The following is a 14987-nucleotide window of genomic DNA, read 5'->3' on the forward strand; positions in this document are numbered from 1 at the left end:
GTTGGTGAAGAGCATGGCTCAGCTTCACTGTGCTTCCTTGCTTGTTTTCGCTGTCAACTTCTAGACTTTTTTGGGATACTGAACTGGAGATCTGTAGCACAGAAAAATCAGTATTTTATTATTCCATGGTGACTTGCATTTCAAATTGTTCAGAAAGTTTAAAATGTAATAGTATCTATTAATAAACATCCCTATTGACTTAATTTAGGTTCATTCATCGAAGTTTAACTAGGTGAAATCAATCATTATTTCACAATGCTCTTAGCAAAAGTGAAAATATGAATTTCATTTTGAAAGAATATGATGAATTGTATTACATAAAATTCCATTCTTCCGTGTTTCATATTGTATTTCTATGATTCTCTTTCCTCCATTTCTGAGAACACAGTAGCCTTCCATGGAATATACTGAGAAAGGTGCATGGCAGGGCTTATAACTGCATGTGGCATGGCTATAATTTTAATGCTTTTGTGATGTGTACACTACTGATTATACCTAGAATGTGTGTGTGTGTGTGTTGTCAAATCAGAAAGTGCCTTAGAAAGATTCGATACTCATTTGAAGTCTTATCTTTTATTCATTGTATAAACTGGTGAGATTTTTGTGATATTGTACAGTCCAAATTTATGTTTTCTGTATAACTTTTGTCAAGGAAGTGTGTAAAACCAAGTAGTAATGGCTTACTTTTATGGGCACTAACACTATAGTCCTTTATTAATTTACTATTAAAAGGAAAGTAAATATTCCAATAAGAATAAATTAAACAGCTAATCCTGGAACATATACATGTGATTATTAATAGCAGTTTGTTGGAATAATATTGTCTTAAGTCCCCTAGATTTACATAATTTCTCAGATAGGGATGCACTTAATTTGAGGGCAATGATTTTGGCAAAATTCATAGACTCCACACCAGTGACTAAGTTGGCAATTTGGAGAGAAGCATACAACTTTATTAGACATAGGAGAAAATTATGGAAAATTCTCTCAAATCAGATTCCATTTGCTCTCTACAATCCAGAGAAAATATACTATTTAATCATGTATAAAAAGTAGTCAGTGTTGTTAAAACAATAAACCTAGTGCTATATATACCTACATACATTTATATTACTTTAATTTCAGAGTATCAGTGAGAATTTTGAAAAAGATTAGATGACATTTTCTATTTGCTTTCTGTTTTATTTCTTTAATGATCTTGGAAATTATGCACATTTTTGACAGAAATGTTTACATAAAGTATAATAATTATTTTCATACAATTGAAGGCACATATGGTTATCATTTAAATCCATTGACATATTCAAGTAGAATCAGATGATTCCTTTTGGGGAAGTCATCAAATATAACACAATTCTTGGCTATTCATCAGCGTTAATGGTATTGTTACTACTTATATAAATAAAATTTACTTCTAAAGTGGTTCCCATATTTTACTTACCTGTAATTTCATATTTTTATAAGGAGGCAGGAGAGAATTAAGGAATAAATTAATAGATAATGAAATAAATATTTACTAAAATAATGCATTTCTTCTCTTTTGTGTGACACATCACATAGATATCAGCATCTAAGAAGTAAAAATGAGTTATAGGACCCACTATAGATGGGATCAGTGCTTGGGTACCACCAAAGAACACTGAATTCTAAATATTCTTATATTCAGTACTGAAATATATTGCTCATACTATGTGTTTGTGAACACATAATCACTTGTGTCATACAGAAGCAGTGTTTAAATTTTCTTTTCAAACAATATTTTTCATTTTTCTTTAGTATTTAAAAATATAATATGCTGAAATTTGAAAGAATGTAATTAGTGATTTACATGGTAACTAGTGATTTACATAAAACATAACCAATAAATAATAAATTATGTTTCAGATGTCATTTCATAAATTAGTAAATGGGATCATGATATTCATTTATAGTTTCAGATATACTCTTCATTGATCCAATGATTGAATATATGGTACCTTCTAAAGATATATGTGGCAAAAGTAATATAATAAACCACAGAGTAATAGATAGTATACTTTAAATAAAGAGGAAAGATGAGGCATTGACAAAATGGGCAAGAAGTTAAAATGAAGTGAGGGAGTAAGTTAATAAACACACATAATGTATTCCCCTATCTTTTAGCAGCTGATCACAAATTTGCTTCTATATTTTCCAGCATGAGTATGAAGATAACATTTATGTAGATGTGGATGCTAGTTCTACATGTTTAATGTACTCAGTGTAATTCCTGGTTGCATATGACCTGAAGAAGCTTAAAATCTTAGTTCAAAGTGTTTTACCACAGCCAAATCTTAAACTTTCCAATACCTTGACTTTTCTAGAATATCTCCCACATATTTGCTATGTTTTTATTTTATTTTATTTTATTTTATTTTATTTTTTATAGAGAAGCATAGCAGATCCTGAAAGCAGTTGATACCTCCATAGCTAGAATTCTCAACTCTATAGCTTTATATAATTTAAAATAAATAATTATAGTGCCTTAAAAAGAATAAACACCATATTAAAAAGGCCCTCATTTGAGAAAAGGCATCTGGTAACTTAACCTTTTGAATGTTACAATAAATTCAGAAAATGAAAACAAAAACCCTCTGATTTCTAACTCTGAGCCAACTAAAACATCGGGATGAACATTAAATAGCAATCCCCCCCACTCATGTTTCTGAAGGTAAAGCACATATTTTCAATGCTCAGTTAATCACAACAAGAAAGACATGTTACTTTTAAAAGCAAAAAACTACAAATGCATATTTATCTACGATGATTTAGTATAGAGTCAGACATTCAAATTTTGAATAATATAGCATGTAAATGAAACTGAGAATGACTGAGTCACCACAGTAGTGTATGTTGCCTTCAATATACTCTCTGTATAAAATCAGAACCTTCTAGTGAATTTTAGGAGAAGTTGTATTAAATAATCTTAGTGTATGAAAAGTTTTAGGGTAATATTTTGTTCTCTGAACTCTTTTGTTGATAATAGTATAAAAGAGGCATTGCTCTCTATATAAACACCAAACCCTGCAAAATTAATTATATATTGTAACAGCAAAATTCTTTAGAATTTCTCTCTTAATATTTAATTATACTACATCTAGTATATACCTTGAATATTAATTTAAATCTTGAAATTGATCATGTTTCTAATTCAGTATTGATATTCCAAACTATTGTATAATTGACACCAAATGGTAATTTAAAATGTTAATTAAGTCTAACCTTGGATTCCTTATCCATGAAAATTGTGACCATTTTTTATAATGAGCTGTGAAGTATATTCACTACCTGTTAATTTAGTTGGTCTGTTTCTCATCTTTATGTTACAATTTATACATCTGAACACCAAAAATATTTTCTACATAAAACTCAAAAAAATGGTTAGTCATTTATTTGACAACAAACTGAAATATATGCATTTACAGATTATGCCATTTATGGTATCATTTTTGGTCAGTATAATGATGTTTTTAACATTATAACAAAGTAGTTTGAACTTGTTTTATCTCAGTATTATCATATTTCACTTTATGAGACATTTAAAAACCATAGTGATGTTTTAAAATTTAGTCATGAAATGATGTAGTCACAACAGATAAACTGCTGAGGAATTATTTGTAAGTGATATTTTATGGCATATTTTTAAAAGGATGTGGGTGGGAGTTATCAAATAAAAAAATGAACAAAAGCATGAGCTCTGTCCAGTTAGATTTTCATGGTTCGTGTATGTTTTATGTAGTTGTTGTAAATAGAACTGTAGTTGTAAAAAGAACTGTATTACTACACATTATATTTTTAATTTTTCTTGCTCTAATAGGAAACAGTGATGCTTTTGAAGAAATTTTAAATTCTAAACCATTATTATGGATTTGAGATAACTATTTTATTTTAATCAAACCAGAGATGATATAAACCTTTTTGCTTCATGGGAGAAATGGCCATTAGAATTTATTTTAATTGTATTTGTCTTAATTATATTAGCTTATGATAATAATTAACAAAATTATGGAATAGTTTTATATGTAATCTTATAGATTTGATGATTTGTTAAGGTTGATTTTCTCTGCATTGCCATAATCATCTCTACTCATACAATTCTTAATTTGACAATTATAGTCTTATCTCTGGTTTGCAAAATTCACAATCAGTATTTGTAATAATAAAGAGCTGCTACCCTTCTTCATAAATTAAAATTGGCATGGTATTATTTTCATTTTTAAATTAAAATTGATATGATAGTTTCATTTTTTTTTTTACTAGGCCATCTATAGTCCAGCTAAAATAAAATAATTTATTATTTGGAAGAAAAATTTAACTGAAAAACTTAAATTGAAAGAGACATAAAATTTCTAAGAATTGATTTATATATCAACTATAATTCACTGTCAAGTGCTTCATTTATGTTGCTGAAAAGTAACTAATTCATTTTTTCTTTAAATTAAATAGTATCCCAACTCATCCTAATGTCTGAGGCATCATCTGTCATGTTTACATTCAGTTTCTTAATGGTAGCATAGAACCAAATTGCAACCTGTTCTTATGCATGTATTTATCACACTCTGTGTCCATATACTTAGTACATTTGAGAATAAGGCTAATAATAATGATTGCATGGCATTTAATGTTAATAGGTCAGTAAATGCTTTAACATAATTTCATATGTCCATGTTAATGTGTGCATTATAAAAAAGTACTAACAATTTTTTTGTGTATACTTTTGCCAGTGGGTTATAGGTCTAGTGCTAGAGAAAGTAAATCAACAACATTAACTGTGCCAGAACAGCAAAGAACAACTCATCACCGCTCACGTTCAGTATCTCCTCATCGCGGCGATGATCAGGGAAGGCCGCGTTCACGTTTACCAAATGTGCCATTACAGAGGTAGGCTTAGTGTCCCTGTATTTTTTAATTAAAAACACATTGTGAATTTCTGCAAGACTCTTAACTGAAATGAAACAATGGTTAGGTCAGTCAAATTATTTTTTTTTTCAGAATTGTTTGTAGGCAAATGCTTCTTTATTCTTTATCCAACCTATGCAGCAATCTGTTTTTTAATCTTAAGAAATTTTTCAGAGAGTGAAAGAAGTTTATGTTCTAAGGATAAGTTTTGAGAAACTGTTTATATTTGTGAGTTTCCTCTCCTTTCAGGAGAAATTTTATAGTAATCACTAAGAACTGTGCAGTGAAGTGACAAGGGATAAGGTTAGGAGGCAGAATGTATTTTTAGGAGATTTATTATTATTTCCTTGAAGCACTTTAAAAGCTTGGAGAAGTAGATGAAATATCTGTAATATATTACCATGTTTTATCTTACCCTGAAATACTCTTCAGTGGTTGTAATTAAGCAGATGAAAAATTGTGGTCCTTTTTTGATAGAGATGCTAGAGAAGGATGAAGAAATGCAGCACAGCCAAAACCTAGAGAATGAATACTTTTAACTCATTGATTAAAATAGGTTTGGGGTATGATGGCAGCACTTTTTAAGCCATGTCATTTGTTTACCAATTGCTATCAGTTCCTTCCTCTTGGTCTGTCTGTCTGAGAAGATGATGCACTTTGACTAATACATTTTTATCATCATTTTAGGAGCTTAGATGAAATTCATCCAACAAGAAGATCACGTTCTCCAACCAGACACCATGATGCCTCCCGAAGTCCTGCTGATCACAGATCCAGAGATATGGATAGTCAGTATTTATCAGAACAAGACAGGTACTTGTCCAAATTATGATCTCAACATTACAAGTTTTTCTTTTTTCTGTTTTAATATGCACAAATATTGTGGCATACTACATTAAAGAGTAAACATATGTCATCACTCAAAACACAACTTCTCTCAAGGAACAGCTGTTAAGATGTTCTTACAGAAATGCAACTCTACAAATATTTGGACAACAATATATTGTTATAAAACTTTTTTCCCCCAAAGTTACACTTCATGTCTATCTAGTTGTAAAGGCAAAATTTGTTGTTGAGTTAGACACCGAACTAAATTTTAGAAGGGAGCCTACATGAACAAGTTTCAAATATTTATCTTTTATGGGTCAAATGGTTGGGATGTTGTTTTTCTAATTATAAATATTGTTATTTATGCAATTAAAAACCATTTGGAAATGGGTCATCTGGAAATTAATATTGCAGAGTGTTGGAGAGAACTTCACTATTAATGTTTTTATCATATACCTCAATTTTTCTGAAATATTATTCCAGAAATGTCTGTAAAATAGAAAATGTTGAGATGGAGTCTTTTGAATAACCATGTAATTTAGTTCTGCATGTATTTATGTACATATATTTCTTGAAAATTTATTATAAGCCTACATTATGAATTTGTTTTCCCACACATTCACAGCCTTTCTCCCCAGAGTAACCACGATTGTACTATAACTTGACCATAAGTTCAGGGTCTGATTTTTTTATCCCCCTTGTTGAATGTTCTCTTCTGGCTTTTCAAAGTAGAGAAACTTTCCATGAGGAGTAGGGAAATGATGGTAGTGCTGAATGGTTTATTGCCATGAAGACAAGGACCAGAGGCCAAGTTGAGCTTCTTACCTCCTAATTGTTATCCTGCTGTGGGATGTGGTGCCATGCCCTACAAGAGCGGAGTCACCCAGGACACTGGGACAGGGAAATGCTCTGAGAAATAGGATTCCAGACTGTTAAGCTTGAACTGAGTTGATTGAGGGCTGCTTTGCTTTTTTGACATTGATTTAGCACTCAGTGAATTTTACTGAGGAGGAAAAACAAAGGGTCACCTGACCAAGGAAATCAATATAGTGAAACTAATTTGGATAAAGAAAAAAGTGTCAATTTTAAAAGAAAAACTCCTAATCAAGTACCTTCCTAATTGTTTAAGAAAAAACATCTGGTATGGCATTTTCCGTGGCTGTTACAGCTAAGAAAGCTATCTTAAGTTGCTAAAAATAAATAAAAGTTTTAGGGCTCCAATTAGAATCATAAAATCAAATTTTATATTTTTAATAAATATTCAAATGTCTACACTTAGAAATCACTTCCTTATCTTATTTGGGTAAGGTTTATTTTTATTTTGTTTTTATAGTCTGTGAAATCATTTTGAAAGACAATAGCAAGTCAGTAATAGCTAGGACTTCAACCATAATGTTTGTACTTTATTGTTTAAATTTTTTAAATGCTGTCATGTTTATTTTTGTTTAACCTCTGAAGCAAATATGCTAGTGCAGACAATCTGGTTTCTTCCCCTTTCATGTTTCCATCTGCATACCATTGGCATAATCCATGTCATTTAATGCTTCATAATTTATCTGTTTCACTCACCACCCATCCTGTCTGTGCAGTGAGCTTCTTATGCTGCCCAGAGCAAAACGAGGACGAAGTGCAGAATGCCTACATACTACCAGGTAAATACAGGGAACTGGTAATGGTGACTGTGTGTGATGACTCTCTCCATTCTACTATTCTTCCATCTCTCCCTTATTGTTATTATGACATACAGGTAAAATAAATTTCCCAAGTATCCAAAAATTGTTTTCATTGTGTATGGAGATTATGAAAAAATTCCCAAGCATATTTCAGTTCTAATCCAGGCAAACAATATTGCCATCTGTATATTTCAAAATCCAGAGACTGTTGAGCCTCTCTGAGACTATTTTCATGTTCATAAAACTGAGGAAACAGTTTCTAAAATGAAAATTCTAAATGCTCACTGTGAGCACCCCCACACACATACCTGTCTAGTCACAAGAGTTCTGATTTGTGCATGGCAATGTTACTGTTTTCATAATTATAATTTTGCTTTTTAAAATTTTCTTTCAGAATCTACTGTTATTTATGTTCTGTTTGCTTTTATTGCAGTGTTTACCAGTTTATTTAATTTTTTTTTTAGTTGTAGTTGGACGTAATACCTTTATTTTTTATTTATTTTTATGTGGTTCTGAGGATGAAACCCAGTGCCTTGCACATACTAGGCGAGTGCCCCACTGCTGACCCATAACCCCAGCCCTACCAGTTCATTTTTAATGGCCGAGCTTCTGCTTCTTTCTTTAAAAAGAGTGACAATGTTTGACATGTCAACTTCGTAACTACCCACCTCTGCCAGTTGGAAGTTTGTTTGCAATTTTAACTTTCCCTTAAAGGCATGTAACAGTATGATACCTCTTTAGAAATTAGGAGAAAAAGTATGTAATACTTGCCTCTAAATTGGAACTAAAAGCTTGATGCTCATTATATCTCATTATATCTTGAATTTCAAATAAAAAAAACCTTTCATGTTGCTCATGGATTATAGTCCATCAATATTTATTGTCAATCTAAGTCTTTAACAGAAAAATAAGAAAGTAATCAATCAAGAAACACACACACACACACAAAAACATGTTTCAAATATTTTAGCCAATTAAAAAATAAGAGGATCCAGAAAGAAAGGAGTATAGCTAAATGCAAAGACAAGTGCCAGATTTGTTGTGTCTGGGGCAAATGTTGTTCTGTTCAATCCAAATTAAATCAAAAAATTAGACACAATTTTTATGTGTCTGAAATTATTCTACTTTTTGGAGTGCCACAGGAAAAAATATGGAAGTAATTAGCTCTGCTTGCCAACTGAGGAAAAATATAAAATTATAAATATTATAAAAATCACCTTAAATTACTTATGATAAACCATTCATGTTTGTTATTAGATGTACTTCCAAACAAATAGTTTGCTAATAGGTATGTTTTTTTGTTTTTGTTTTTTTTTTTGCTAATTCTGGAGGTTTTCTCTTATTTCTGTTGGTGTGACTACAAATGTAAAAAAAGAAAAAAAACCTCAAAACAGATACACTCACAAACTCTTTATGTTTATTAATAAATATTGTGTCTGCCTGACACCCAGTGTGTATTCCTAATACATTCATACCTGTAGTCTAAAGAGAATTCCAAAAAAAAAATTTCCTTATTTTTTTTCTGGTGAAAGTGAAATATCGGGATATATAAAATACGATATACTAGTAGTTGCAATCATTTTACACAATCTATCCTTAAAATGGATGCTTTACTAATAATTCAGAAATCCATATATAATATCTGTTTAATACAATTGGTACATTCATTTTGCAGGTTAGAAGAAAAGCTTGATGCTTTATGTTAGCCTCATTATATCTTGAATATACATATAACTGAATGTTCAACTGAGGCAGATAAAGCCCTGCTATGAAACACTGTTACAAAAAAAAAAAAAAAAATACCAGGAAGTAGAAGTAGAACTAACCAAGTGTATAGTTCAGAACATGTCACTAATATCTCCTCTTTTCCACCCCTTCCTGATTTTTTAAATAGTAGCAGTAATTGTTTCATTTAACTGATTCCACAACTGTCAATTATATTTTTTGTTATAAAGTTGTAACCACTATCATTTTATTCCTTAATTTTCAAAAACTACCCTTTCTTTCACTCCCTTATGTGTAATGCTAAAAATATAGAGATAGAGAAAACATGAGTTTGAATATATGTATGTAAATGGAATCTCTTCTGCACTTGTACTCATGTATTTATAAAAGAATTTTATCTGTATTTGAATAAATGCATATGTGTATATGTGCACATAAATAACCACCAATTTTTGTGGATATAGCAATAATGTAGTTTGATTTCATAATAATTACAGAAATTTATTATTAATATAACTTTCATGGATGAATCCTAACCAGTGGTATAAAAACTTTCCATAACATGTTCACTTAGAACTTTAAAAAAATAAAATCTAAGGATTTTATAATCTCCAATATACATAAGAAAAATAAAATTTATTGCATACCAAGCACAATGTTAAATATTTAATTTACTTCATCTCAATTTTCTATAGCACTTAATGTGCATATTATCTTCATTTTACAGATTAGGAAAATAGCTAAATTTGATACATAACAGAATAAGGATTTGAAATCAGATTGACATATTTTCCAATTAACTAGTTTTTCCAGGAATACAATAATTCTTCTTGTGAGATGTTCTGTCAATAAAAGAGTTCAAAAACTTTACAAAGTCCCTCCTTGGAGATTTATTAGGCATATGGTATTAAAATCATGTACTAAAGAAACCTCTCTCATGTTATTTAATCCATTTCCCCTAAATTATTTATCACAAAATACTTGTTTTCATAAAACCTTTCCTCAGGAAGTGCTCATGTAGAGAGTGTCATATCAGATATAAATACTTTATATCTATCATCATATTTAATGCTCACCATATTTTGTTAAATAGATATTATTTTCCTCTTTTGTAGATATAGAAATAAGCTTAGGGTCTTGACCTGAATTTTTCCAGTCTGAGCTAGTAAGTGGCAAAGTCAAGGTGTTTGTGCTCATATTTTTATAAAAGATTAAGCATTCAGACTACAAATTTTGTGCTATTTTCCATTCTGTTTTTCATTCCATGTCAATCTCTGATTAGAATGATCCTGAAAAAAAAATAACTTTTTGAAACAATTGCTTAGAAAAATTTTGTAGCAACCTATTACAAAGATTTGCCCAATATTAGGGTTAGCAAAGACCACTCTGTAAAACTGGTAGAATCCTTTCTGTCAATAAACTTTTCCTGTAGTGTGTACTTGAAAATGGTCTTTTGCTAAATTTTCAAACTGAAGTTTTCAGGGGTTCCCTCTGATTTGACCATTGGCATAACCACAATTAAACCAGGACAGTGTTTGATAATTAGTATGTCCTTGGCAAATGTTTACTCCCTGCCTATTCATCATACTTTAAACTAAAATGGGTGCTAAATACTCATAATGAGTAATTGACTTTGTAGAACATTATTATTTACCAAAAAAATTAATTAATGGACTGATTTGCCCTTTGTGGCTTATATAGTCCAGAAGCACTGATAGATTTTAGGGGATTCAGGCAAAGTTGGGCCTTGTTTCTACCACTTTATGCCAATTCAATATTCAAATTCGAATTTATATCAAATGTCTACCTCACCCAATTTCCAGTGGTAAATTAGATTTGGATCCAGAAGCAGATACATGAATCTTTTTCCCTGGCAGTCACTTCTTGGTTGCCTTTTTATTTTTCTTTGTTTTACTGAACTCAGTTCCATGTCCAGCCTTATTCCTGTAATGCTGGTCAATTCTTTGGCTGTTTTTAAAACAGAATTTTTACTTTCTTAGTTATATTTTAACTCCCAAATTACATAAACTATTTGATTTCTATTTTTAGCTATGAGATATTTATTTTCATAAAGGAACCATAATTTTAAGATTGGTTAATAAAAAGTCATAGAACTTAGCTAGCAATTATTTTTCTAAATAAGGTAATTATAATTTTGAGTATGGTAAAGTCAGGTATCTATAATTTCACATTTTATTAATTTTAATCCTGGCTTCAAGTAATTATTGTGGTTCTTTGCAGAAAAAAATAAATTCATCTACATAACTTTTTTGGCCTCCTACTTTCTTTATGTTCTAGTAAAATTTTGCTTTATAAATATTTTTCTGTTCCCTGCATGTTTGTGTTGCCACTTTGCAGACATCTTGTTAGGCACTGTAAAACATTACCACCCAAGATGCCTTTATTACAGAACGGCTCTCACTGGGATATCTACAGGTAAGAGCCATAGAAGTGAGCCCTAGTTGTAGACTAATCCCTAATCCCTTGCCTACTAAAAATAGAAAGTTTACATTCTTATAAAGCATTAATATTCTCTTTTGAAATTATATAGTGAGAACCATTAATAATATCTACATTGTTTTAGTTATAAAACATTAATTATAGAATAATTCTCTAAATGAAATCTGCACACCCATGTCAGAATTCTAGTTTGTTTCTTTGTCATTTATTTATTGTTTTACTTGTTGATTTTAATTACAGTAATTAATTTCATTTTGTTTTATTTGTGTGTAATTTTAATTTGTGAAGCTCAATTCTGCCTGCATATTCTAAGACCAAATCAGTGACTAGACAGGACATTCCCCTTCATCATGAAGGCTTTAACTCAAGAGTATTGAGATTTACTGATGAGATATTGGTTAGGTAAGAACATCTGGAAGTGCTGCCTTCCACTCACTTGTCTATCGTTGTGAAACCAAAAAGTTGAGCTGTATGATTATTTCTCCTCTGATGTCCTTCATTTTGTTTTGGTGTGGCATTTGTTCTTGGTAATGAAATTTTAGGCATTTTTGTTTTAGTGCTTCCTGTATCCAGTTTTTTCATAAGTAGGTGTGATTTAATGTCATATTTCAGTCTGAAATCCTCTTTTAAAATTATGCAAATCAATTTAAGCATAATCTTTGTTTAGTTTCATTTTCTAAACAAAATTTTGCACTGTCATCCTATCAACTATCTCACACCCTTATGAACTGAATCACAGTGATTCTACATTTTATGTAAAGAGAACATTATTTTATGCTTTACTCTCTAACATGGTCTTCCTTTCTTTGTTTTCTCTGTCTTTCTCTTCTACCACTGGATGCAATGCACTGGCACTAGTGAACTGCAGCCCTCCCTTGACAGGGCTAGGAGTGCTAGTACCAACTGCTTGAGACCAGATACTAGTTTGCATTCACCAGAACGAGAAAGGTATAAAATAAAGACTTTCTTAATTTCTTATCATTTGTACTGGTGATTTTTTTTCAATCACTTTGTTTTGTTTCATGTGAGTCTCACAGGATTATTCATTCATGTTCACTGTGCTAATTGTCTACATCCCGCCCCCCCCCCGCCCCGTTATTACACATGTCTATACAGAGATACGCGTATGTGGATACAACTAAGAGTGCCCATACACGTATTTCTATGAATGTTGAAAATGGTGTGATGTAATTTGTAATTGCTTCTGGCTGCTGCTTTTCAACTTTTGTTGCTCTTCAGTCCTTTTATTTATATACTACTCAGGGATCCTTCAGTATGCTGATACTATTATAAGGTCCAGTCAATTTCTCCAGGGGTGGATCACCTTCCCATTAGTTAAGAGCAGTCTTCCGTAAACTCAAAATAGGAATTCAGTTTAGATAAAATATTTCCCTTATGCATCTATCTTCATTTTTGAATCAATGTGCTCTTTTATATATGTCATATTTTGCATTAAATTATATTTTGACAAGAGGAGTCATATGTTAATCAGATTTCTTGATGCCTTACCAAATAAATACATACAATATATAATGTATGTATGCACATTTACTTTTTAAAAATTTTTAATTGCTTGAGTAATAATAATTATGACTTTAATTCAGACTCACTCAGTGATTGTGTTATACTGTCTTTTAATTGTATCTCATTTTCCCATTGTAAAAGAACTTTCTATTCCAGTAAATTTAGTTGTAATTGGTAGTCTTGATTATAATTGCTATCTTTTTTATTTAGAAGTCATTTAGAGGATATTTGCATGCTACCTCTTTATAAATCCTGAAGAAAAATTATTTAGTGACGCTAATGAAAGCCACTTATTCTTCAGAGGGTGCTTAAAGTTTTTCCTTAACAATTTTTGTACTCTATCAGTAATTTATTTCTGGTATTAAAAAATTGGTACAAATATTCATTTCTATTTTATAGCATCTTGATTAGATTTTACAAAAATCCTTCTTTTATTCTGTAATATTCATATTTGTAAAATTAATCATAGAGAGAAATTAATTTTTATTTTGTATTCCTTTGCATTTATAATAGAAATTTTAGTTGAAATGACTATAAACTCCTAAAATCACAGTTGAAGTCGTTTTACCATTCTCTCTTTTCATATATCCCCCTCACACACAATAATTACAAGGGTAGTGGCAAAAAACTTACTATTTTTTCTATTATTATTTATATGTTTCTTATTAGCCTTATAACATGGGCAGAATTGTTCAGGCCAGTGGAGTCTTGTGATTATAAACACATCCAACATTTTCACCATCATCTAGGTCAGTGCTGATAGAAATATAATGCAAACCACAGGTGTATTTCAAATTTACTAGTACCCATGTTGAAAAGGTGAAAGTAACACTTCAACTTAGTATATTAAAAGTACTCTTATTTAACTATATCACTAATATAAAAGTATTAGTGAAATATTTTGCATTCCTTTTTCATAACAAGTCATACATGCTAAGTGTATGATGTTTTTATGGCTCTCTCTAATTTGGACTAGCTACTTTCTTATGCCTACTGTATTGGACAGTGTGAGTCTGTTCTTATGGGGAAGCCTATCTAGCATATGTACCCTCATTGAAGCCACAGAATTTACAAATCTGTAGGTTGCTGAATTTAACCTCTCAAATAATAGCCCTTGAAACAGGTCAATCTCTACCATTAAGCTGGCCACACATATTAATTACATAGATTAACATGAAGTTCCAGTGAGTATAATTACCATTAATATAAGAGGAAAAATTGGATTGAAAATATACTTACTCTCTATATTGAATAAGAAGAAATTTCCATTAAAAAATCAAAGACAATATCAATGATTCTTAATTTGTTCAGATCATTTTGTCACCATGAAAAATAAGTGAGACAAATTTTCATCAAGTAAATTACAGAAATTATAAATGCTTATTGGTTTGGAAGGTTGGGACTACAAATGCCCTTTTGTGCATGCACCTATGAGAAGCTTTAAAGCAGAACATAGCAGTATTGAAAACAAGACTCTTCCTTTTGGAGAACAGTTAAAGTCCCAGGCATGATGTGCAGAGAATAGGAAGAAAGCTATATAGGACTTTCCCAACTGCTTAATTTCTCTGGTTGATCATGAGACTTATGGTATTAATGTCTAATATTTACATAGTGGATAAGTGTCACCTCTTTGCCAAAATTAATTTTATATTTTTTAACATACTAACATCCTTATGAAATATTAAGTGTTAAGTTTCAATGATTTGAGGATTCTGACTCATTTTGATTGCCATTTAAATTTTGTTATACCAACTCAATGGCCATATTTTGAAGTATCCTCACTAACTTTTCTATATTTGTAGTTATAGATGGACAGCACGCCTTTATTTTATTTACTTATTTTTATGTGGTGCTAATGGT

General features: G+C 30.6%; 1 protein-coding gene across 40 annotated transcripts in view; it reads left to right on the forward strand.

The window, feature by feature from the left end:
* Positions 1 to 14987, forward strand: part of RIMS1 (regulating synaptic membrane exocytosis 1) — a gene marked incomplete at both ends in the record, with an annotated part of 215022 nt that overhangs the window by 62488 nt on the left and 137547 nt on the right. For 21 of the 40 annotated variants that reach the window (XM_081294576.1, XM_081294612.1, XM_081294614.1 and 18 more), the window contains 4 exons: positions 4743 to 4899; positions 5605 to 5730; positions 7335 to 7397; positions 12462 to 12551. In XM_081294576.1, coding sequence (XP_081150702.1) covers positions 4743 to 4899; positions 5605 to 5730; positions 7335 to 7397; positions 12462 to 12551 — 436 coding nt within the window. Of the gene's footprint in view, positions 1 to 4742; positions 4900 to 5604; positions 5731 to 7334; positions 7398 to 11501; positions 11580 to 11891; positions 12006 to 12461; positions 12552 to 14987 lie in introns of all 40 variants that reach the window. The other 19 variants (XM_081294588.1, XM_081294589.1, XM_081294606.1 and 16 more) reach the window with 5 other exon arrangements.

Source organism: Spermophilus citellus (assembly GCF_964194105.1).
Source record: "Spermophilus citellus genome assembly, chromosome: 5".
NCBI lineage: Eukaryota > Metazoa > Chordata > Mammalia > Rodentia > Sciuridae > Spermophilus > Spermophilus citellus.